The 27,180-nt window shown below is 38.9% G+C and overlaps 1 protein-coding gene across 1 annotated transcript; it reads right to left on the minus strand.

Moving 5' to 3' along the window:
- Positions 1-37: 37 nt before the first annotated feature.
- LOC113042349 (progressive ankylosis protein homolog B-like) lies at positions 38-27,180 on the minus strand. Its single transcript, XM_026201148.1, has 12 exons — positions 26,571-27,180; positions 21,794-22,010; positions 21,589-21,707; positions 21,076-21,159; positions 18,672-18,842; positions 18,459-18,593; positions 18,281-18,373; positions 16,740-16,832; positions 8,835-8,964; positions 8,599-8,722; positions 8,214-8,313; positions 38-1,417 (listed from the first exon to the last, which is right to left on the minus strand). The coding sequence occupies exons 1-12, from the start codon at positions 26,661-26,663 to the stop codon at positions 1,289-1,291; spliced, it is 1,488 nt and encodes a 495-aa protein (XP_026056933.1). The 5' UTR covers positions 26,664-27,180; the 3' UTR covers positions 38-1,288.

Genomic DNA, 27,180 nt, shown 5'->3' on the forward strand with positions numbered 1-27,180 from the left:
CTTATAGGTTTTTGACACAATAAAAACAACAACGTGCATAAATCATGTTAGTAGACAGCTGGTGATATAGATGCCAAAAAGAGTTTGCAACAAAGCTTAATATTTGGCTCATTGTGGAGTGAATGAACTACTTGCACTTTTTATTTTGATGTTTTTTTTTTCCTGCTCATCTGAATTTTTGTATATATGACAGATTAATGCTGAATAACTTTATTGCCAAACAAAGAAAGTTATACAGTATTGGTTATGTAAAATACTCATTTTTATGACCATTTTAGGAAATGTGAATAAAATATTCTGTTCTATGACAATTCTATCAAGATTCTGACTTTAATATGCACAAAACATGAGAAATGCAAAAAGAAGAGAAAAAAAAAAACCTTTAGCACAACATTTGTTTAATAACCATAATGTGTTCATAAGTGCTTAGTTTATTTGTATGTGCTGACATATGAGCGGTTATTCAGTTAGACCACAAGCACTTAGTAACACAAGCCCCTAAAGTAAAATAGTACCTAAAAACTGCATTCCAATGAATACTTTGACAAAACAGATATTGAAAGTGAAACTTACAGTAAATTTCTGGAAAATAAGATCTGATCAGAAATGATCTGTTCATGCTTTCACAAAAGCTCAAATAAATATTCTTTTGTATGATCTTCCGACCTAAATATCTCCATAGTGACATTTGCAAAGTATACAAAACCTGAATTTGTGCAGTGAATACAAAAATAAATCAGCTTACACAGTCAAATATATCTGGTATGTGCCCCAAGTCATTAAAATAAATTCCTCTTGAGCAAGTTATAATACACTCAAAGTGTAACTATTTGTGCGTCTCAAGGCAAGAGGAAATGGACGTTATGTCTCAGGGTCAAAGTTCAGATAATAAACACCTTTTCAAGCGTGTTCTTGTTGCAGTCTTTCAGCAAGGATTTGTTTTCTGATTGTAATGATCTATTTCGGGCAAAATATTCACAGGCTGCAGAACAGGAGCTTTGGAAGACATCTGTGTAAATATGCCTCAGTGCAAAAAAGTGCAGGAGTGCAGTTGATGTAGACATGCAAATCTGCTTATTCTGCCCCATACAAACATCAATCAAGTTGCCAATTCCACTGGGGTAATGGAGAGATTGTAGAAATGTAAAAAAGAAAAGAAAACAAATATTCTAATGATAAAGTACTAGTTGCTTCTTGATGTCAAAAATCCAAGACGTCATACTGCACTTCATCTGCAAATGAAAGGAAAACGTATCTTCCACCTCTGTTTTTCTTCCCATGCCTTGATTCATTCATCTTCTGTTTCCACCAGCTCATTCTCAGCCTCTTCAGGGACATCTAACTCCGTCCTGGAGGTGACTTCATTCATCGGGGAAGAGTTGTCCTCCACAACCATTTCTGCCTTTGGGGATTTCTTCTGTAAACAGACAGTGAGAGTGATACATACTTCAGAAGAGATATAAAACACGAGGATTTTAAAAGTCTGAAAGCATGTTTTGGTAACACTCTTGATTAGAGAGCACTATTCACTATCAACTAGTTGCTTATTAACATGAATATTACTAGCATATTAATGCTATATTCTGCATGATCATATACCCTACCCAATACCTAAACAAATACAGCTATGGTCAACATTTTACATACACTTTGCAGAATCTGCAAAATGTTAATTATTTTACCAAAATATGAGGGATCATACAAAATGCATGTTACTTTTTATTTAGTACTGACCTGAATTAAGATATTTCACATAAAAGATGTTTACATTATAGTAGGAAAACTATAGTGGAATTTATAAAAGTGATCCTGTCCAACTGTTTACATATGCTTGACTCTTAATACTGGATTATTACCTGGATTATCCACAGCTGTTTATTTTTTATTTTATTTTAATTTTTTTTGTGATAGTTGTTCATGAATCCTGAATAAACTATTCTTCAGTAAAATCCTTCAGCTCCCACAAAGTTTTCCAGCATCTTTTGTGTATTTGAACCCTTTCCAACAATAACTGTATAATTTTGAGATCCATCTTTTCACACTGAGGACAACTAAGGGACTTACATGCAACTATTACAAAAAGTTCAAACACTCACTGATTCTCCAGAAGGAAACACAATGAGTTTGAATTTGAACTTGAAAATCAGGGTAAAAAAGAACTTATTTTGTGTTTTGGGAAACATGTAAGTATCTTCTGTAACTTCTGAAAGGCAGTACTAAATAAAAAAATAAAAAAAAGCTTTTTTTCCTGTAAATAAGAAAAAATTTACACATCTTGTTTTTTTGTTTTGTTTTTTTCATAGTTTTCACCCCCAGCTTCTTAATGCATTGTTGTACCTTCTGGAGCATCAGTGACTGTTTGAACCTTGTGTATAATAGCTGCGACTGAGTCCCTCAGTTGAGCTCATTGTGAAAATATTGGTCACAAAATTATATAGCCATTGTTGGAAAGGGTTCAATTATGCAAAAGATGCTGGAAAATCATAGAATTTGTGGGACCTGAAAAAAAAATTCTGACAAACAGCAGGCAGTTTAAAAGGGTCATATGATGCAATTCAAATTTTTCTTTTCTCTTTGAAGTGTTACAAGCTCTTGGTGCATAAAGACGATCTTTAAAGTTGCAAAGACTGAAGTCTTAAACCCAAAGCCATATTCTTTATAATAGTTAAGACTTGTCCTCGCCATCCTAAAATGCCTCGTTTAAATATGCCCCTACATTTCTATGTCACCATGTGGGAAGATTTGCGTAACACCACCCAAATCTTCATGCAAAGAAAGAAGGCATAACTTTTATTCTTGCTGATGCTGCCAGTGCCAAGTCATGGAGACATAGTGTGCAGTAATTTCACATTTAAAGTATTTTTTTTTTTTTTTAATCTAAATGCCCCTCGTAATGTAGCTTCTGTGTTTCCTCCGCATTGCAAAGATTAATTTTGTCAATACTGATTTTGGACTGGTAACAGTTGAATTATTTGACTGAAAAGATTATGCACATTTAAAGAAAAAAGGCTTTATAAATGAAAAAATGGTCATAAAAGGTTAAAATCTATTTCAAATTATTGTAAAATATAACGAACAACTATCACAAATAGATAATTAAGTAATGCTGTGGATCATTCAGGTAACAACACAGTATTAAAAATCAAGCATATCCAAACTTTTGAATTAGGTATTATTATTTTCTCATGTGGACTATATGTACAGGTGCATCTCTATAAATCAGAATGTCGTGGAAAAGTTAATTTATTTCACTAATTCAACTCAAACTGTGAAAATTGTTTATTAAATAAATTCAGTGCACAGAGACTTTGGTTCTTTTAATTGTGATGATTTTGGCTCACATTTAACAAAAACCCACCAATTCACTATTTCAACAAATTAGAATACTTCAGAAGATCAATAAAAAAGAATTTACTGTACATGTACTAAATAGTTGGTACGGGCTCCTTTTACTTTAATTAATTTTCTTTAATTAGGTGGTATAGAAGCCCAGGTTTCTTTGACAGTGGCATTCAGCTCATCTGCATTGTTTGGTCTCTTGTTTCTCATTTTACTCTTGACAATACCCCATAGATTCTCTGTGTTCAGGTCTGGTGAGTTTGCTGGCTAGTCAAGCACACCAACATCATGGACATTTAACCAACTTTTGTTGCTTTTGGCAGTGTGGGCAGGTGCCTGCTGGAAAATGAAATCAGTTCATCACAGCAGCAGAAGGAAGCATGAAGTGCTCCAAAATTTCTTGGTAAACGGGTGCAGTGACTTTGGTTTTCAAAATACACAATGGACCAACACCATCATATGAAATTCAACACACAATCATCACAAACTGTGGAAACATAAAACTGGACTTCAAGCAACTTGGGCTATGAGCTTCTCCACCCTTCCTCCAGACTCTAGGACCTTGGTTTCCAAAAGAAATACAACATTTGCTCTCATCTGAAAAGAGGACTTTGGACCACTGGGCAACAGTCCAGTTCTTCTTCTCCTTAGCCCAGGTAAGACTCCTCTGACATTGTCTGTGGTTCAGCGAATTCCTTGACACGTCTGTGTGTGGTGGCTCTTGATGCCTTGACCCCAGCCTCAGTCCATTCCTTGTGAAGTTCATTCAAATTCTTAAATCATTTTGCTTGACAGTCCTCATAATGCTGCGGTTCTCTTTAGGTTGGTAGTTCATCTTTTTCTTCCATACTTTTACTTCCACCCAATTTTCTGTTAACATGCTTGGATACAGCACTCTGTGAACAGCCAGCTTCTTTGGCAATGAATGTTTGTGGCTTACCCTCCTTGTGAATGGTGTCAATGATTGTCTTCTGCACAACTGTCAGATCAGCAGTCTTCCCCATGATTATGTAACATAGTTAACCAAACTGAGAGACCATTTTGAAGTCTCAGGAAACCTTTGCAGGTGTTTTGAGTTGATTAGCTGATTGGCATGTCACCATATTCTAATTTATTGAGATTGGTGGGTTTTTTTTAAATGTGAGCCGAAATCATCACAATTAAAAGAACAAAAGACCAGTCCCTCCAGAAAAACGCGATTATGCGATCACGTGATTTAATGCATAATCAGCCAAGGGCCGCATATTTATGCGGAGGTCGCATTTTTTTAAATACGCCGCACTTTCGCCGCATAAAATCCCGATTTCAGGAAGCTAAATATGCGGAGGTCGCATGATTTCATAATCATAATAATTTTCGTTGCAAAAAAGTCACATATATCTTAGCAGAAAGTTGAAAAATGTTGCGTTTACTTCACACAAGTAAATCGCCATTATTTTCCAATGGGAACCTTATGAAGTGACGTAATTGCGCGACATGAACATCATCTGTGAAGCCCGCGGTGAAACCAGGGTGAAGGACGCAAATCATTCTCATCTGCCAACAAAATTAAGCGCAAAAGACCACGCGAAGCAGTTACCCGGTGTGTTACATGACAGTGGGGGCAAATTATTTTGACAGAGGGATGAGGATGAGGATGGCGAATGATAGGCCAGTGTTAAAGGCTACGCAGTTAGTTTTCATTTTCACAGTGGACTGTTGTAGTTTCATTCAGAAGTTGATGCACCTCTACAGGTGTAAGATTGTGCTTTTTTGTTACAGAATAGTACCAAAACCTTACAGTTGTAAGTACATTAGTAGTATGTAAAATAATTTACGTTGCAATAAGAGATTGCACTTTGCAATTCCTGTAAAACAGCATTTGTATATTTGTGTGTATATTTTATTTGTATACATTTTTACAGAAGTAGTTGAATATTCCTTTTGTTAAGCTAGAGAACTTGTTTGACTCAATGTTTTGTAAGTTTGAGCCATGTGTTAATTAAGGTCTGAAATAAAACAGAATGAGAACTTAAATATTCTGTGATTTAGTATGCTTGCTTATCATAGGAAGTCATAAGAAATGACTCTTTACAGTAAGGTAGTAGCCTAGTGATAACAGGGTGTTGGGGGGGGGGGTCACCTTTTTTTCTCTTTTTCATCAAACCGCAGTTTTTGCAAGTTCCCGCAATTTCATAGCATAAGATTGCAAAAATATCCCGCATATTCCATCGCATTTTTTAAGAAAACCTGCCGCATAATCAAGGATTTTTGCCCGCTACAATCACAAAAAAAATCCGCGTTTTTCTGGAGGGACTGAAAGACTTTAAACTACTTCAGTCTATGTGCAATGAATTTATTTAATACACGAGTTCCATAATTTATGGAAGTTCTAAGCGGCCATGCATTATATATTTTTTTTTTCCTTTTTGTTTTCTCGTTATAACAACTTAATTTTCTCGTTATCTCGACATAACGAAAGTCGTTTTCTCGTTATAATGACTTATTTTTCTCGTTATCTCGACATAACGAAGTTCGTTTTCTCGGTATAACGACTTATTTTTCTCGTTATCTCGACATAACGCAAGTTTGTTTTCTCGTTATAACAACATGACAGTTTTGCTGTTGCTATAGTAACGAACTCAACTTTGACAGGCATCTGATGGACAACCATGCAGGCGCTCTTACTGTAGCCTATATTTCAGCAAATTTAGCTTCGCCTAGGTAATAAGGTCTACAATACTGTATATAAATAAAGGCTGATCAATCACTGTTGATTTTTCCAGAGACAGTACAATGAACGTTTTGTTTTTGTAATTAACATGTTTAAATGGCAACACCGCGAAATTAGAGCTGCTTGGATTAAACTCACTTTTCATTTTCCCTTTATTTGAAATAAAATTATATATAATTTGTAATTTGTAGTAGTCATTATATGATGTGGCAGATATCATGTGTGTTACAAGCTTCTGTTTGAAAAGAGCGTCCATGTGTAGGACTACGTGTAGTGTGTGTGTGTGTGTAGAAAAAAACGATTACAACATTATAGAACAAAACTGAATTAAATTAGCCTATGGATTTTACATATACATCACATTTCTCATCAATATGGTTAACAATAAAGATTAGTAATAAGGAAAAGAAGCACATCAGCCTACATCGTTAAATCCCGTCCTACTGTAGATAAACAGAAAACAGTGATGTCAACCTTGGTTTTGATAAGCAGTTATTTTATGACACAGAACGCGTTGGTGAAACTCATGCATCTAGCAGGAACTTAATACACAAAATATTCATATTGATACAAGCATTTAACATTTATGAATTAATTAAATGTCAGTTATGAAGACTGCACAAATTATAGCGATCACGAGGAAGGTCCGCGTACAGTAAGTGGATAGTGTACAACACCTTATCAGTTATATTCAGGTCTATAGTGCCACCTGCTGGCGCAGTTTTGTAACTTCTTAGAGAAAATTAATTCGTTATAATGAGAAAACGAACTTCGTTATGTCAAGAAAACGAACTTCGTTATGTCGAGAAAACGAGAAAATGAAGTTGTTAGAACGAGAAAACAAACTTCGTTATGTCGAGATAACGAGAAAATTAAGTCGTTATAACGAGAAAACAAGAAGAAAAAATATTATAATGCATGGCCGCTTAGAACTTCCGTAATAATTTGAGTTGAATTACTGAAATAAACTTTTCCACAACATTCTAATTTATTGAGATGCACCTGTAAATGTTTTGAAATATCTTATTCAGGTCAGTACTAAATAAAAAATAACAATACCATTTTGTATGATCCTACCTGTAATTACTAGAACAACAACCTTACTATGAATTAGCAGCAAATTAGGAGTTAATTTGAGGGAAAACTCTTAGTTAAAGGGGTCATATAATGCGATTAAAATTTCCTTTCTCTTTGGAGTGTTACAAGCTCTTGGTGCATAAAGAAGATCTGTATAGTTGCAAAGATTTAAGTCTCAAATCCAAAGAGATATTCTTTATATAAGTTAAGAATCAACCACGCCCTCTTAAAATGGCTCATTCTAACACACCCTCGTTCTAACACAAACTTGAGGTATTTGGCCAATCATAACGCACTGGATAGCTGGCTAATTAGAACACACCTCGCTTTTCAGAACGATGAGCTTTGTAAAAATCGATGCATTTCAGAAAGGCGGGGCAAAGAGGAGCAACAGTAATGAACATTATGTGGAAAATAATTTATTTTTTTTATCTTAAATGTGTAAGGCGTTCGATGCCATCTGCTTCCAGATATTTTATCTGTACAGTCCATTATGCTGTTTGTTGTTGCAAACTGATTTGTTATCATATTAGTTTAATTTAATTTAATCATAAACACATAAACAGCTAACAGCATTATGTTTTCTGCACTCATCTGTATATCTTTATTTACATTGCAAAGTAAGGTAGATAGGACACAAAATGTAATATTTCTGCAGAACCACTGTCTTCTTCGGTCTGCACTGCAAAAAATGCTTTTCTATCTTAGACTTTTTGTCTTGTTTTCAGTCAAAATATCTACAAATTCTTAAACCAAGAAGGATTTTCTAGACAAGTAAAATTATTGTTTTGTTTAAAAAAAAGTCGAATCTAAGTGAGTTTGTGCTTCAAACAAGCAAAATAATCTGCCAATGGGATAAGCAAAATAATCTTGTTTTCTGTTTGAAATAAGATTATTTTGCTTGAGATTTTTAGATATTTTGGCTGGAAACACAAGCAAAATAATCTGCCAATGGATAATCAAAATAATCTTGTTTTCTGTTTGAAATAAGATTATTTTGCTTGAGATTTTTAGATATTTTGGCTGGAAACAAGACAAAAATCTAAGATAGAAAAGCATTTTTTGCAGTATGATTGCTTCTTACCTGTTTTCGGTATACGTAACAGGCACCCACTGCAACCATGGTGGACTCCCCCATGAATCCTGCTAATAAAGACCCCACTCCCAATGTGGCACCATGCACTCTGCACAAAGACAAACCCAAAAAAGCATTTAAATAACAATTTTTCTGAGCTTATTGTAAAAGGTGCTACATCAGTCTGCATTGACTGAGGAGCACTATCCTATTTAATTCACAAAATTCAGGGATTTGAAATGGTTTATTTTTAGACTCGCTAAAAATTCAGAGGCAGCATGAGAGCTAATTACTTCACAAATCACATACTGAGCAGGGAAGCACATTAAGAAGATATTTCATGAGATGCATTTTGCGTATTTAACATATTTGTATATTCCTTCTGTATACTAACCCCATGTAAGGCAGAACCAGAAGGCTGGTGATGAGCACAGCAATGCGCAGAACTGAACTAGGTGCCAGCACGCAAGTTCTCTTTAACGTCATTAACCATCCTGTCAGATGAGCTCGAACCGTAACTGATAGAAAAACACAGACAGAAGTTCACATTGATATAATGCACTGTAAATCATGTAAAGTCACATGCAGTAGAAAGTAAAATAAAAGGTTAAAGAAAAGACTTTAAGGTACCAGGCACAGGGAAGAAGGAAAAGACTCGCAGAGGAATGATGCAGAGCTGTGCGAAGGCCAAATCCACCCCAATGACATCTACCAGAATGCGTTCAGAAACATGAGGTGTCCAGAATACAAGGAAACACATCTGTAAAGCACAGACACAGGTATGAGCACAAATTACTTAATTTTTCAGTTTTGGAACAAAAATCTTCACCAAATATACAAGTAAACACTGCCACTGAAAAGTTTTTGGTCATTGACTATACAGAGATTTAAAAACAAAAATGTAAAAAAAAAAAAAAAAAAAAAATGTAAAAATTTAAATTAAAAATGTCATGGCAAAGCGGAATTAATCCAGCTTCCAATACTCCAGTTTTAAGTTATGTGATCCTTCAGAAATTATTTTAATATGCTGATAATGCTGATGTGGGAAATTCATGGCCTAGTGGTTAGAGATTTTGACTCCTAACAATAAGGTTGTGGGTTTGTGTCTTAGGCTGGCAATACCACGACTGAACCCCCAACTGCTCCCCTGGCTGTCCACTGCTCCGTGTGTGTGTTCACTGCTGTGTGTGTGCACTTTAGATGGGTTAAATGCAGAGCATGAATTCTGAGTATGGGTCACCATACTTGGCTGTATGTCACTTCACTTGATATGGTCCCTAAGTGTCAATATTGTCATTTCTTTTCCATTTAATGTATCCAAAAACCCATTAACCTCCAACTCTGGAACAATAATGTATACCTAATGTTAACAAAGTGAACCTTATTGTAGTGCCACTACTGAAAGAATCACTATATGCATTATGTCTAAGTGTACATTTAGTTTAATTCCTTCATTACTCTTAGGGCCCTATCATACACCCTGTGCAATGTGGTGCAAGGCACAGCGCAAGTGTATTTCCTCTTCAGGAACTCGAGCTGCATCAAATGCGCTTTGGGGAACGTGCTTAGCGTGAGCTACTCTGAATATTGTGTGTAATCAGTCCAATTGAAGAGCGTGACGTCACAGGCGGGGTGACGTAAGCGACCAGGAAGCTATAAAAGCACGTGCCGCGCAGCTGGCGTCAGCTTCGCATCAGCATCGCATCAGCTTCGTGTCTTTCAGCAAGCGCTCTGTGTGGGAATGTCACTTGTTTGTCTTGTGAGTCTTATTTATTGTTGTCTGTCCAGTTAGAGCTCGTAGACATGCCAAAGAGCAAGGCGAAATCAAAACATAGTGAAGGCGATTGGAAATCACGTTATAGGTTGTGCGTTCCTCCCTGCCCGCGACATATAACGGGTGGGGATACACACAGCTTATGCGTGGTTTGCCTGGGAGCGAAGCACGCTGAGTTGGCTCTCGAGGGGGTGAGCTGTGAGCAAATGTCGGTGCGGCTGCTTTGTTCCCGGAGGGCCCTCTTTGAGGAGGGGGCCTTCGCCAGTGTTCCCCGCGGTGCTGGTCCCACTTCTGCCAAGGCAGAACAGCAGCTGCACTCGTGAGGTTCGCAAGTGGATTTGGTGGAGGGAATGGAGACGGGCCAGTCCCTATCTCCTTCCACTTCCGCCAGATCCGGTGCCCAATCCCTGGAGTCGGAAGCACGCTCTGCGGTTCCTTCCACCCAGGGAGAGGGATCGACGCTCTACCTCTCTTTCTCCGAGGAGGTTGATGTAGAGTCGGTCGACAGGGATTTGCCACCCCATTCACCGCAATATGAGGAGCTCTTGGAGGTGGTTACTCGCGCGGTGGCCAAATTAAGTATTGAGTGGCCCGCCAAAAAAATAACTGAACCGCAGCGAAGCAAGCTTGCTGAACGCTTTCTGCGCCCGAGTCAGCTACCTCCCAGCCGGGGCCTTTCATTCTTTCCTGACCTGCATGATGAGATCGCCAGGTCGTGGAAATGCCCATTCTCCGCCCGCCTCTACATCCCCTCGTCTGATTACTATGGAAATGCACTGCCCTCAAAGCCACTCAGAACAACATTGGCTTTGGTGGGCAAAGGGTATGCGGCTGCAGGTCAGGCTGGTGCTTGTCTGCACACCATGGCGGTGTTACAGGCGTACCAAGCCGACCTGCTTAAGGAGCTAGACGAGGGAGAGGAGATCAAGTCACACAATATATCTGAGTTAAGAAGGACTGCTGATCTTTCCCTCCGCGCCACCAAAGAGACCGGCCGAGCAATTGGGCAGTCCATGGCAGCTATGGTGGCCACGGAGAGGCACTTATGGTTGACCCTGTCCGATATGAAAGAGCGGGACAGGGTCTGCCTCATGGACGTCCCAATCCAGCCTACTGGTCTGTTCGGCGACGCAGTCAATTCTGTCATCGACAGGTTTCAGGAGGCCCGCAAACAAGCGGCGGCAATCCATAAGTTCCTCCCTCGTCGCTCCCTCTGGGCATCTGGGTGGGAGATTCCCCAGCCGCACCCTAGCTCCTCGTATCGAGAGGCACAGAAACAGAGCGTCACCTCTCGTGCTCCTCTGCGTCGGGAACGAGAGTCCCAGCGACGCTCTCCGCAGAGGTCTTCTAGGCCCAAACAAGATCTCAGGGCAGTTAAAGAAGCTAAGAAGTCCTCGGCCAAGAAACCCTGACGCCAAAATCCCAGGGTTTCAGAGGGCAGCCTCTGCTGGGGTAGAGTGGTACACACCGCAGTACACGGTGCCCTTTTCGCCTCAGCGCCCTCTGGGGGCCGGTCTGCCAACTCTGCCAGTGTTCCAGGGCGCAGCGGTCCCCAGGGAGCATCGGTCTCAGTATCTTCCGCCTGTGCGCATAGCGGGCCTGAGACACTCGCCGCCCCTGCGGGGGCCTCTTACACCAGAAATCTGATTCTGGTGACCAATTCCCTTAGTAGATTTTTTAGCAGCATGGAAACTACTGCCAAAGATATCTCGATGGGTCCTGCACACAGTAGAAAAAGGCTACCATATTCAGTTCAGCTCTGCACTGCCAATATTCAACTGGGTCCTCCTGAAGATAGTCGGCCTCAGGCAGGGTCTGATTATGGAACGACAAGTGAAAACCCTATTAGAGAAGGAGGCCATCGAGTTGGTCCCTCCTCAAGACAGGGAGTCCGGATTTTACTGCCGGTATTTCATAGTTCCAAAGAAGGATGGGGTGTTGCATCGGATTTTAGACTGGAGGGTCTCAAATCGTTCAGTTATGAGATTGAAGTTCAGAATGTTCACAATCAAGCATGTTGTAGCTCTGATCAGGTCAGAGGACTGGTTTGTCACAATAGATCTCAAAGATGCATACTTCCACATATCCATCCTTCCACAACACAGGAAGATTCTCAGGTTCGCTTTCGGGGGCGAAGCTTGCCAATATCGAATACATCCCTTTGGCCTTGCACTCTAACCCCGCACGTTCAGAAAATGTGTAGACGCGGCTATGGTCCCCCTGCGAATGCAGGGCATCCGCATTCTCAACTACATCGACGATTGGTTGATTTTAGCTCAGTCAGAGCAGGTTGCGGCTCGGCATTGAGATGTCGTTCTCGCACATATGGGGGAGCTGGGTTTGAGAATAAATGCCAAGAAGAGTGTACTTTCTCCGGTTCAGAGAACCACCTATCTAGGCGTAGTATGGGATTCGACCGCGATGCAGGCACGACTGTCACCTGCTCGTATCGAGTCGATCCTCATCTCAGTCGAGAGAGTCAGAGAAGGCCAGTCACTTACTGTCAAACAATTTCAGAGATTGTTGGGTCTGATTGCAGCTGGGTCCAACGTGATACCTCTTGGCCTGCTGTACATGAGAGCCCTACAGTGGTGGCTCAAGACCAAGGGATTTTCCCCGAGGGGCAATCTACTTCGCACTATCAAGGTCACGTGGCGCTGTCTCCGTGCCTTAGAAATGTGGAAGAAACCTTGGTTCTTGAATCATGGCCTGGTGCTGGGAGCTCCTTGTCGCCGTGTAATACTAGCGACGGACGCATCTCTCAACAGCTGGGGTGTAGTCATGAGTGGACACCCTGCCCGTGGTCTGTGGAGTGGTCGCCATCTAACATGGCATATCAATTGTTTAGAAATGCTAGCAGTTTATCGTGCACTGAAGCACTTCCTCCCAGACCTAAGGGGTCACCATGTGTTGGTGCGCACCGACAACACATTTGTGGTCTCTTACATCAACCACCAGGGAGGTCTGCGTTTGCGCCCTTTGTACAAGCTGGCGCACCAGATCCTGGTGTGGTCCCAGAGCAAACTCCTCTCATTTAAAGGCAGTATATGTTCCTGGGAAACTAAATATGGGAGCAGACATACTGTCGAGGCAGGGGCCGAGGCCCAGGGAATTGAGACTTCATCCAGAGGTGATGAAGCAGATATGGAGAGTCTGTACGCCTTTGCCTCTATTGCTCTGCTCCCGGGAGTTCTGGCGAGAGTACGCCAGGACGGGGTCCATCTGTAATTAGTATTCAAGATATTTCAGACAGACATCTTACACTTAAAACCTCCTTTCTGTTGGCTATCACCTCTCTGCGGAGAGTAGGAGATCTTCAGGCCCTCTCTGTGACCCCCACTTATCTTGAGTTTGCACCTGGCATGGCCAAAGCGTTCATATACCCTCGAGCAGGATATGTTCCCAAGGTTCCCTCTGTTACACCACGACCTGTAGTGCTGCAGGCCTTCTGTCCTCCTCCCTTCCGGGAGCCCGACCAAGCGAAGCTAAATTATATGTGTCCAGTTCGAGCGCTGGACGCATACGTCCACAGAGCTGCCCTATGGAGAAAAACTGACCAATTGCTTGTATACTATGGTCCCCCCAAGAGGGGTTCTGTTGCTTTTAAGCAGACTATTAGTCACTGGATAGTCGAGGCTATCAACGCCACCTATGAGTCCTCTGGTCGCCCCCCGCTGTCGGGAGCCAAGGCTCACTCTACTCAGGGTATGGCGGCCTCCAAGGCCTTCCTAGCAGGTGTATCCATGCTGGACATCTGCAACGCTGCGGGGTGGTCCACGCCCTCTACGTTTGTTAAATTCTATGGCCTAGACATGCCAGTCACTCCAGGCACTTCTGTCCTCCTGTCCTCAGCTGTGCTCTTTGGATACACACAAGGCAGTGGTTTGGTAGTCTGGCGACGTTAGTACTCATTCCCCAAAGCGCATTTGACACAGCTCGAGTTCCTAAAGAGGAACGTGTCTAGGTTACGTATGTAACCCTAGTTCCTCAAGGGAACAAAACACTGTGTCTCGGAGCCATACCCCCGGCACCCCTGCTGGCACTTGCTGGTACTCGAAGCTGACACCAGCTGCGCAGCACATGCTTTTATAGCCTCCTGGTCGCTTACGTCACCCCGCCTGTGACGTCATGCTCTTCCATTGGACTGATTACACACGATATTCAGAGTCGCTCATTCTAAGCGCGTTCCCCAAAGCGCATTTGACGCAGCGTCTCATTCCCTCGAGGAACTAGGGTTACATACAAAACCTAGAGATGTTTTGCTAGTTTTAGCCCGACACATTTCTCATTTTCTCGTCCTGCACTCCATTGTTTAAATAGCAAATGCATTTGTGCCCATGGGTGTGTTGATTTAAAAAACGAGATGTGTTTAGGCACATTCTTGGCATGTTGCTATTTTGAGGAACTAAAAATAGGCTGTGCCGTAGACCAATTCAAATCTGGTCTTAAGTCTGGTGCAATATCTTTTCTTTGTTATTTAAAAACCTGTCAGTAATATTCACCTATATCGCATGTGCATATCGCGCGTACACTTTGCTTATTACACACACAGAATGCGCAGCAGCTCACAAAATCGTTACAAATAAAAAATTACATTCCGCCATGTAAATAGCGAACCTGCTATGGCACAAGCGCAACTGGCTTTTAAAGGGAATGGGAGATGAGACTCTGATTGGTTTATTGCACGTTACGCCCAAATAACTACCATTACTCATTAAGAAAATAGGGACAACCCATTTAGATAATGCATCTGGGCGCACCAACCATTTTCCCATCGTTCAACTAGCAAAAGTAGTTTCTGACACGCCCTGAGTGCACCTGTGCCATGCGCTTTAGACCATGCGCTTAGATTGTTAAAATAGGGCCCTTTATCTTAGATGTGCCAGTCAGTTTTGATGGTGTCTTTGTTATGAGACTCTTCTCATTCCAGCAAGACTAGATTATGCAATGGTCTTGCACTAAGCATGCTTGACGCCCTGCCTACGGGCATTCCTCTATTCTGACTCAATAGAGCCTGACAAAGGCCTGGCATGCCTGTTTACAGTGAAAGATCCTCCACATCTGACCAAGTTAAAGGCAATGGGCTTAAGTCAAATAATGTGCGCTTGACTTTGACTTTCAGTGATCACTCATAACACAGTTCTAGTCACGAACACTTTTACACTGAAATTCAAATGAACAGACACTGACAATGGATGTGTGGGTGGATGTTTTGCACTGTCAATAAAAAACAAACTACCAACATTATGACTTTGCCGTTTTAATTTCTTTCTTCCTTCCTTCCTTCCTTCCTTCCTTCATTTCTTCCTTGCTTCCTTCCTTCCTTCCTTTCTTCCTTTCTCTAACACAACTACTGGTTTATCCAAAGTGCTGTACAATACAACTTAAATAAAACATAAGAAACCACAAAACACAATATAACAATACAATTGACATGGCTAGAAACAGAAAAAGCTATTGACAAAAGATGTTTTTGAAGCAGGTACTTAAATACTGGCGAAGAGGGCGCAGCTCTAATAAAAGCTGGTAATTTGTTCCATAGACTAGGACCAGGAACAGAAAAGGCTCGATCACCTCTGCAATGAACCTCGACCTAGGAATGGAGAGGAGACCAACATTATTGGATCTTAGGGACCTATTTGGTTTAAAAGTATAGAGACTGCCTTAGAGAAATATGATGGGGCTTGATTATGCAGAGATTTAAAAACAAAAGTTTATATTTCAATATCAATTTAAAGATAATCTAGGAATTCTTGTAGACCTGTCCAATTGAAGCAGCGACATTTTTGTATTTTCTACCACATCCACAAAACAAAAAAAACAAAAAATAGATAAATAAAAACTTTGTGCAGTTACTTTTTGATCGTTACTTGGATTCTCTATCTGTTGTTTTCTCTACTGTCATTATGAAACAAAAAACAGGAAATGCGCCATATATCTTCAGGCTGTTTTGAGACATCTCCACTGGTACAGATGTTACATCTCCATTCAGAAAAGTGGGTGTGCAAGATCTACCAACATGTTTTTCTTCATTTCAATTTTATTTGATCCTCTAATCTGTAACTACAAAACATACACCTACAAGTCATGTCATGGAAATCAAAAACAAACAGCAAAAACTGTAACCCATTAAAGCAAGCTCCATAGTTTGTTTTCTGATCATTTATTTGTCTGTTTACAACATGGATACTTTTTTTCTGTGAAAAGTAAAACCTTCACCATATGTCTAACTTCTGCTTTCCAACAACCCTTGCAGTGTTTTGAGACGCAAACCGCTGGAACTGCATTATAAAAATTGTGACTCACTTTAACCCGTTGTTGTTTTTTTTGTTTTTCGTCTGCAGGTCTTGAGGTCAGAGCAGTAAACAGAAAAAATGGGTTTATGACCAACATTGGAATGGAAATCAGTGTTTACTGATAGTATGGCATGTGAAAAATGAAAACCATTTTCACGTGCAGAAATGTTTTATGTTGGAACTTGAGCAGCTGTTCTAAACAGACTCATCCTTGACATACCAAATGAAACTAAAAACATTATGAAAATATCCTCTGGGTACATGCATGTAAATCAGGCTAAACTTTTTCATTTTTATTTACATTTTTTTACTGTAGGTGACCTTAAGATTTTAAGCAGTGAAAACTATCCCATGATACTGCACACTTCAGTAATTATATATGCAGAATTTCTGACACTTTACACTTTCTGAAACTCTTTGAAATAGTATATAATGCTCATCTGCATATAGATTAATAAACCTTACCGTTAAGGAGAGGAGAAAACAGCAAAGGGTGAACCTCTTGATATGTGATTTGGTGACTGTCAGACCACTGGCTAACTTATTAGTAGGGTTATTCTGTTAAAACAAAAGAAGTACAAATACTATTATTTATTTATCCTCCAAATGATACAGGTTAAAATAAAAAGCTAAGCCATTACGCTTATGTGGAAAAACTTTTTTTTGAAAAGACAATTGTTATATATTCAATCCATACATAAACCATGCTCATCTGCACCATCCAAAACAAGAAAGATGTTTTCACACCCATTATACAACTATGTGCATCAAGAATAAAGCATGTTGTTTTCTTTCTTGTCTACAAGATGAACACGGAGTGCTAGTGCAGGAAAAACATAATTTAGAAGTTACAAAACAAGTTTTCCCCAACCTAAATCTTTCACTCAATCTTACCAACACAACCATAAAATAACGCCTCTTTTCTACCACACAGAATTCTGATACTGGTCGGGTCTCTAATCAAAAAGAGGCAAAACCTAAACATGTCGAATCACGCACATGTTAATCTGACTCTTGTAGGTCTTTGAATGGTACATAATTACAGGTCTACAGGACGAGACATTTGATTGTGAAAACTAGTCATCGGGTGTTGACTAAAAAACATTCCAAAGTCTTAGCACAAACCAAACAAATGAAAGTTACTGAGGTCTTACATAATTCTTTCACCAAATAACAAAAGATAATAATATACATTAAAAAGTTGGACAGGAACTACATTTTTATATAAGTTTGTCAGTGTTGATAGCCTTGTGGGCAGCATGCTGACATGTAGCGTTGTTGCGCTGTGCGTGTCCCGAGTTCAATTCCCAGCAAGAGGACCTTTCCTGATCCCGCCCCCAATTCGCTTCATGTCAACTCTAAACTATCCTATCACAATAATAAAAAAAAATTAAATTATTTTTTTTGCCTGTAAAAAAACATTGTGACATTCATAGTCAAAACTAGGGCTGCACGATGTGTTGTTTAAGCATCGATATCGCGATGTACGAATCCACGATAGTCACATCGCAGGATGTGCGATGTGGGCTTTCGTTGTTGATCTGTTATTCATTAACTGTACGGGCCAGCTGCTCCCCGGCCCTTGACGAATGTGATTCGCAGATTAATTGCACAGCTTAACCATCATAGAGTGAAAGTTTATCATTGACAGGACTGAAAAACACATGCAAGTTTAATAGGGCAGAGAGAGAGAGAGGGCGCGCGCGAGACAGACCGAGACCGAGACAGAGAGCGCGAGAGAGACCGAGACAGAGCGCCCGCGAGAGAGACAGAGAGCGAGCCATCTTCAAACAACACGAGTGCTGTCTTGCTCTCTCTCCCTCGCGCATATTAATCAATTGACACGATGGTGTCGATGTTTAAATCATTTAAAATGAGAATGTAAGTGTGCTCACCCCATTTTTGTTTGTAAGAAAAAATATTGCAATATATATCGCAGAAAAATAAAATATCGCAATGTCATTTTTTCCCAATATCGCGCAGCCCTAGTCAAAACCACCACCTACCTTATCGAATGCTGGATAGACGGCACGTAGTTCTGTTAACCAGCCGTAGGGCATGTGACCAACCGGATATGTTGCTGTGAGTACTGCTACCGCCTAGCAAACACATACAATTCAGTTAGAACAGGCTGCTGTGTGTTACTGTTGACTCTAGTACATTGTAGAACCCAACAGTGCTCACTTCGGTTGATGCAGCGCTGCTGTCGAGGTCCCGAGAGACAAACAGATTGACAATGGGCCTGCTGATGCGCTGAGTGGCCAAAATAAGGGCAAGTGGCCACCAGAAACTTAGCATCTTCCTTACAGTGGTGTCGCCCTGGAAGTGAACAAAAGTCCTTTGAGCATAGGATGCCACATTATGAATGTTCTGTGAAGCTCTTGATGATAATCATACCCCCTGTTCGATGCTGCTTGACTCCGGAATATTGTTGTGGACGTTGCAGTAGTAGCCCAGTCCTACGATAGTGAACCGCACCAGAGCTCCCATGTACAGAGAGAGAATTGGAATGAGAAGAGGCTCTAAACATTCCAGGTTACTCTGGAGAAGAATCGCCACAAATATTATCTGCAGGCAAACAGAAGAGTCAAGAATCAATTAAATATTGGGCAGGTTTAAGTACATGTTTAAACACACGACAAAACCTGCCAAAATATTTATGCATTCAATAGTTAAAAGAAAAAAGATACACTGTTGCTGCTGCACGCTATGCAAATCTGCAATGCAAAATAAGTGCTCAAAATAGCCCTTAGGTAGCACATCTAAAACAAAACAGGGATTTGCATATACATGATGTGCAAAATTTTTTATAGATGTTAAACTATTTAATATTAGTTTAATTAGATCATAATATAATATTTTATTATATTTATTATAATAGAATAATATTTTAAATGCAAAAATGTATTAATAAAAAATGTAAATGTCATGTTTTTTACAGTCTTGGTGTGCTTATTGAGGTGATGTCCAGTACAGACCAAAAGTTTGGACACACCTTCTCATTCAAAGAGTTTTCTTTATTTTCATGACTATTAAAATTGTAGAGTCACACTGAAGGCATCAAGGGCTATTTGACCAAGAAGGAGAGTGATGGGGTGCTGCGCCAGATGACCTGGCCTCCACAGTCACCAGACCTGAACCCAATCGAGATGGTTTAGGGGTGAGCTGGACCGCAGACAGAAGGCAAAAGGGTCAACAAGTGCTAAGCATCTCTTGGGGAACTCCTTCAAGACTGTTGGAAGACCATTTCAGGGTGACTACCTCTTGAAGCTCATCAAGAGAAAGCCAAGAGTGTGCAAAGCAGTAATCAAAGCTAAAGGTGGCTACTTTGAAGAACCTACAATATGACATATTTTCAGTTGTTTCACACTTTTTTTTTTATGTATATAATTCCATATATAATTCCACGTGTGTTAATTCATAGTTTTGATGCCTTCAGTGTGAATCTACAATTTTCATAGTCATGAAAATATAGAAAACTCTTTGAATGAGAAGGTGTGTCCAAACATTTGGTCTGTACTGTATGTCTATTTTTAATTTTATAATAACTTTATAATATAATTTATGATATATTTTTTTACTTATACTACCATTCAGAAGTTCAGTCAGTGCTTTTTGGCTTAAAAATGAATACTTTTATTTAGCAAGATTACATTAAATTGTGAATTAAAAAATCTGAAGTGACAGAAAAGACATTCATAATCTTACAAAAGAATTCTATTTTTAATATGCTGTTCTTTAGAATATTCTATTCATCAAAGAATCCTGAAAAATGTATCAGTTTACACACACAAAAACTAAGCAGCACAAAATAAAGTAACGGATGCTAAAACTTTTGCTTTGCCATCACAGGAATAAATTACATTTTCAAATATTTTCAAATAGAAAATAAAAAAGCAACATTTTACACAGTATTAGAGTTTTTTAAGATATCTAATAATTTTAAAATTGAGGCCTGTTGCATGAAGCCAGTTTAATTTTAACCAGATAATTTCGTGTTTAGTGTGAGCAAACTCAGAGTTTTCAGGCTCAGGAAGGTGGGTTGGTCTTGAGCAGGGTTCATCGCTTTGGTAATTTACACTGCAGCATAACCTGCTCCAGAGCAGGTTTTATTCTGGGCAAACCCAAAGTGGACCAATCAGCTGTGACCAAAGTAGATATGTCTGATGTAATAAAGCCACTCCCTGTATCTTCTGCTCCACATTAATGCAGTTTACAGTGAAAAAACTTCAGAGACAAAACCGCCCATCTTTTTCTGTTAATTATTTTATTTATATTTCATGAATAATAATTATTTATATTAACTTATAATTAACAATAAACATATAAATAGCTTTAATAAATAAAAGCTTTTAAAATGACTAAGCCTAAACTTATGTGATTTCTTCTGAGCACTGAAACTATACAAATTATAAAATTCAGTTGATTCATTTGTATACTCCAATACTGTCTTTGCTGCAGGAGCAGTGTTTATTTCTGCATTGTAAATGCAATTTAATTTATTATATTTTTTATAACAGCATCTCTTAATCTTCAGCAGAAATGTGAGCTCAAAAACTCTGGATCAAATACTGAGATGACAAAGAATATTTATATCAAATGCTGTGAGCCTGCTGAACCTGATTTAATCCAGGCTGGATTTTTTTTGGTTTTGTGAAATCTAAACATACTCTGAAACATGCATGCAACAGCCATTGTTATTATTATTATTATTTTTTTTTGCAAATGCAACACTTTTTTATAATTGTGGCACAAGGGGTTATGACAGGAAGTTGGCATACAACAGTTTATAGAGGGCTACCTGTACAACAACATCAGAGATAGAGGCAGATCCCACTAGCAGGCTGTACTTGTGCTTGAGGAGGATGCCAGCATGAATCCAAGCCTTTGGAGGGAAATTAAATCATTACAAATGAAAAAAAAGATGTACCATTCTACTTTGACTATTTCTGCAGTATGCATACTGTGCACAGTAGGTGAATTGTTTGTATGCATGGAATACCACATGGAAACTATAATTGCCAACAGTACTGCAGTATACAAAACATAGTGATCAAAAGTCTAAATACCGCAATGCACTCAATGTGATCCTAAATTTGCATTTGTAATAACAAAAGTAATAGCCTATTAACTGCAATTTTTACACATCTTGTTTGACTCTTGCTTTTCCATAGCCCATACTCCTTACTATTTAACATACTACCAGGTAAAATTGTACATAAGCAAAGTATGCAACAAAAAGTTCCAATATTCTAATCCAAAAGATGATATGGAATCTCCTGTTAAAAAGTTATATTATGAGGTCCATACTCACCATTGCATCTAATAATGGAAATACTGCGAGGTACAGGAATGCCTTTCTTGTCTTGCTTCCCACTGAATCATCAACATGGTGGAGCTTATTTATGATGTAGTAGCCCAGATCTGTATAAGCTGGAGAAATGTGACAGTTTTTAATAAAGGATCTCCATTGAAGAACTCAGTGGAAATTAGAAATTGTATTCAGAAGACTGACACACCTATTAGGATGTGGAGGATGATGGCAATGACCCCAGCCACAACTATACAGAGGACTGCCTTGGTTCTCTCCTTCTTACTGTTGACAAACACGAGTCCCACATTTTTGAAGTCGCTCATGGGTCCAGTAAAGAACTTCATGAGCGAGTATGCCAGACCATAGCTTGCCAACATCTCAACCCTGTCCTCTTTCACAGAAGCTATGCCCCTGTTTAGAGCCTGAAGCAGACATAAGAAAAGAAAGGGCATGTTTCATTGCAATCCTTAATATTTTTTTTTTTTAGGAAACACCTAATGATCACAGTATAACACCAGACAACTAAAAAGGGATAGGAAGCAAAAGTAATTGTGAATCAGTTTTATCTTCTTTCGTGCAAGTGAAACTGATGACAGACGCACTAGAGAGGCAACACAGAAAGACAACTAAAAAGAAATGGTTTTGCAGGTGGAGGCCACAGACAATTGCTGACTTACGTTACCTTATTGTTGTCTTTTCTGAGGTAAATGACGTTATGTGACTATTCACGGGCTGTTCTACTGACAGTATATTTGGAAATAATACTTATTGTTCAGTGTCCATTTATTATTAGTAGCAACATATCAGCAACCCAATAATCACAACAGGTTTTGTGCTTGTTACTTTTAATAAAGCACAAAGTCTCAGCCTTTAAATTCAATTTTATCACAAAATGCCAACAAATAATGCATTTTTTACGCTCTTTAAAGGGATTATATGATGCAATTTAAATTTCCTTTAAATTTAAAATTCTCTTTGGAGTGTTACAAGCTCTTGGTGCAAAATTTGCAAAGACTAAAGACTCAAATCCAAAGACATATTCTTTATAAAAGAATAAACCACCAAAAAATTGCACATATGGCCTACATGTCTATTTCACTGTGTGGAAAGGTTTGCGAAACATCACCCAAATGTTCACGCAAAGAAACAAGGCAAAACATTTATTCTTGCTGTTTCTACTGGGGCCATGTTGTGGAGAAGATGTGCGTTTCTTTGTAAAAGCAAAACTATAATGAGTGGTTAAGTTGTATTTACAACACTGTGCCGGATCTTTTGAACCCAAATATTCAGATGTGTGCAGCGAAATTTACAGAGGACAAGGACTGTTTCCTGTGAAAGTAGCCTACAATGCCCTTGTCTGTTTCTATAAAGTGGGGCAGTTACAGCTTTGCAAAAACAGTCTGGCACTTCTGACTCACAGTCTGTGAGTACATTTTCATATGTAAAGGATTTGCCACTGATGATTCAAACCTGAGCGCTTGTTGTTTTCTTTTTTTGTATAGGGTCTTTTTTTAAACAATAATATATAACAATAATATAAATTGTACTTAATTTTTCTGGTATCAGACGAAAGCATAAAACAATTTAATTTATCCTAATCAAATGAAAAAAACTTTTATTTTTTGGCAAACGAAGTGCTGCATAACAGTGGTTTATACTTTTAAAATTAAAAAGAAAACAAATGTGATCTTTCCTTTAAAACTAAAGATTTATTAATATTTACTCATTCCCCAGACCTGAATCCACTTGAGAACCTCTGGCATATTATGTATTAGAGCATCCAAATCTGCTAATTAGCACCACAGATTGTGCAGGAGCTTAGTGATGCCCTGATCCATTTCTGGCAGGAGTTCCCGCTGAAAACAATCCATGTCATCAGGAGCATGCCCAGACATTCTCAGAAGTGCCTACAGACACATGGGGACCGTAAACACTACTGACTTGCATTACGAGTTATGATGAAAGATATGCAAACTGGATCAGCCTGTAATTTTTTTACTTTTCCACATAATTTCATTTTCAAAAAATTAGGCAATCTTTGTTTATCAAGATCCAATGTGTGATTTTAATTTTATCACAGTTTACATTGAATAATGTTTACACCACTGTTTGATGCAACTGTATGCTATATTAATTTATGAAAATAAACAAGCTGAAAACACTCTAACTGAAAAACCTTTAGAGATTTTCTATAATATTAAGCCTCAAAAAATGGATTGGTTTCTTCTTTAAATTATATAAAAAAAAGTAAAAATATGAATGGTTTTATAATGTTATATATATATATATATATCTTAAGTGTGCAGAATAGCATGATTGGACTTTTGAACAATTAATTGTCGCTTTATGCGATTACATAATTGTGGCATAATATATAAAAGTAATTGCATTTAGAAATTATATTAACTGTGTAGCCCTAACTTGTATAGACCATACTGAAAACTATACTGAACGTTCTTTCCAGTATCTGTGTGGCTGCCTATAGCCAAAATCCATTTAAAGGAACATTTTCTAGGGGATTTTCCAACTCCCCTTGAGTTAAACATTGAAGTTTTACCATTTTTTGAATCCATTCAGCTGATCTCTGGGTCTGGTGGTAGCACTTTAGCTGTAGCATACCATAGATCTTTGAAACGGATTAGACCATTAGCATCTCGCTCAAAAATTACGAAATTTAAATTTCACATTTAAAACGTGACTCTTCTATAGTTACATTGTGTACTTAGACCAGCGGAAAATGAAAAGTTGCGATTTTCTAGGCTGATATGGCTAGGAACTATACTCTCATTCCAGCGTAATAATCAAGGAAATTTGTTGCCATACCATGGGTGCAGCAGGTGTAATGATATTACTTCAAATGGTAGACTATTTTTAGGCGCTAACTAATATCATTGCGTTTGTAAGTTTTAAAATAGGAAAAATATCTAAACTCTTTGGCAATTTTTGAGCGAGATGCCGACTGTCAGATTCAATGATCTATACTAAGCTACAGCTAAAGTGCTACCGGCAGACCCAGAGATAGGCTGAATGGATTCGAAAATGGTAAAACTCAACTGTTTAAATCTAGGGGAGCTGGAAAATGAGCCTAATTTAAAAAAAAAAATCCTTTAAGGCAAGTCATGTCACTCGGCTGCCATCTTTAAAATGCCTCTCGGGCATGCAAGTGCAGCTCTTTATCTCTTTGAAATATGTGAAATCACAAATTAAATCTGACAAGAACTGCATTATAAATGTTGTTTATTTTGCTAAAATAGAGTTAAAAAAAGCTTATTTTTTTTAGGCTAGATCAGCCAGTGCGCATGCCCAGTCCTGAGCTCACGTCTCAGAATGCTGATCGTTCTATAGCATCCGGGACTTCTATGGCAGCTGTATTAGTGACTTTTCCGATTAGCGATTGGCTCTTTTGCTGAGAAGGCAGGGATTTGTTTGATAGAGCGGCCATATTGAGTGTTGCATTTTTCCCCATTCAAAACTATTACGAGTGACATGTCTTGGGTATTCTATAGTCTTTGTTTTATAGCAGAGCAAGAACAAGAGAAACAAAGAGACAATGAGTGCTGCTAGAAATACACTCACATGTCAGTTACATAAGTTCAAACACACACACACACACCGGTAACTTAGTAAGACTGTCACTTCCCTAACACTAATTTACAAAAACCAAGACACATGTTAAACTTCAATGTGTACCACAGACTAAAAGAGCAAATATAAAACATTGCCTGAAACTAATGTATTTATCAAACCCAACTTGGCTGAGGTTTGTACCCACATGAACTTGATGAACCATCCTTTGATTACTAAACATTCAGTGCATATCTGAGGTATGTCCTCCTGATAACATAAAAAAACTCTCTAATACGGAAAACCCGGGCCATCCTTACAAATTTCAGAGATTATCTTCACAGTGAAACTTTCAGTTAAATATGGCCCGCTGTGAATTATTTTATGACGAGTGTAAAAGCATCTAGTTGTGGCATACATATTCAAACAACAAAGACATAACAGAGCTCCTAAGATGCCTTTTCACATATTTCCCTGTTGGTTTAACCATAGTGACACTGTGCAAGGACAGTTTGTGCGATTTATGGAACTGACAACAGGTTCAAAACAAGATGTTATCACATGGTTAACTGTGGTATGAAAAGTATAAAGATTACACATAATGTATGTACTGTATGTACATCTATGCATGTACAGTTTATGTGCATTGTGTTTTTGTTGCCATCTGTTTTTTTGTGTTTTTTTTTTATGCATGAAAAAACCCCACTAATCTTAAAGATAAAAGTAGGTCTTGACCCCATATTTCACTTAGGAAATCTACTGTAACTGGTTTTTATTCTAAGCAGATGTGTTTGGAAGTTTCCTCTGTCTCAGTAACCAGTTCATAACCCTCAATTTAGACTTTTGTTTTACTGTAAGAAAGAGTGTCAGACTTGGCAGCATGTTATGCAAGTGGATAACTCATACACACAGAGATGAAATCCTCGAGAACTGACTTTAAACCCATTGCATTTTGGGAAATTCAATCAATAATTTAAAGCAATTGCTTATCCATGCAGTAGACACCAGAGATAGCCTGACAAAAGGCATCTAGACAACAAGTTCTCCGACTTTGTCTGACACTTCAAAGCAATTTACACTGAGGGGAGGCCGGGGCTAGCTACACACATTTAAAGAAGTGCATATTTCATATTTCAACTTTTAACATCTACCATTTCCTTACTTCAGGGAACAGCATCAAGGATCAGGGATCAACGCTAGTAGGATGTGAACCTAAAACATTTACAGTAGCTCTCCACTACACAACTCTAAGATTAATTTCTAATACTAACCCAACATCACTGGACTCAACCTGACATTCGCGCACCTAAACAAGCCCCAAGTGTATATTTACAAACACTGCACATGTGTTCGCGCCGTAAAAAGCGATTGCATGTCAAAATCTATGAGCGCACGGGTTCCAAGGCATCTTTTCTCACCTGTTCTCCGAAGTCGATGGCTATATTTGTAATGGCTAGCGGCAGCAGAAAGCGAATAAGAGGCCAGTACGCACTGCGTGATAGACAGTCCATAATGAAAAATGATGACAAAAATATTTAAGGCATTCGTCCTCGAAGAGTCGCTTTATGGCATGCGGCTATCAGCTGTCTGAAGTGAAACTGGATAAACTGGAGAGATTGTCATTTTCAGCGCTTCCGATGAGGTCATCCAAACATGTATCGTTCTATCATCATGTCATTTCTCCCACGAATTAAAACTCACTGCCACGAAGTGCTGATGCAGGAAACCGCTGAACATGAGCATTTACGTGTCTAAAGGGCTGAAATTCTGTCGGCTGTTTACTTGCGCGTGTTATTTATACTCGTGCAGAACACACGTGGGGCTTCACAACACCAAGCACCTTCTCCTGCTGCTCGCGCCAGCCTGCTGGAGTGGTAGGCTACAAAGAATGGAGATCATTGATTTATTGTTTCTTAGGGGATATTAGTTCGTCTTTGTCTTAGAAACATGCTATCTGAATAAGATGTCAACGGAAATGGTATAACAACCTACAGTAGAAAGTTATATGTATGTTATTTTTAATCTCTG

The sequence above is a fragment of the Carassius auratus genome, chromosome 24, assembly GCF_003368295.1.
Source record: "Carassius auratus strain Wakin chromosome 24, ASM336829v1, whole genome shotgun sequence".
In the NCBI taxonomy this organism is placed as follows: domain Eukaryota; kingdom Metazoa; phylum Chordata; class Actinopteri; order Cypriniformes; family Cyprinidae; genus Carassius; species Carassius auratus.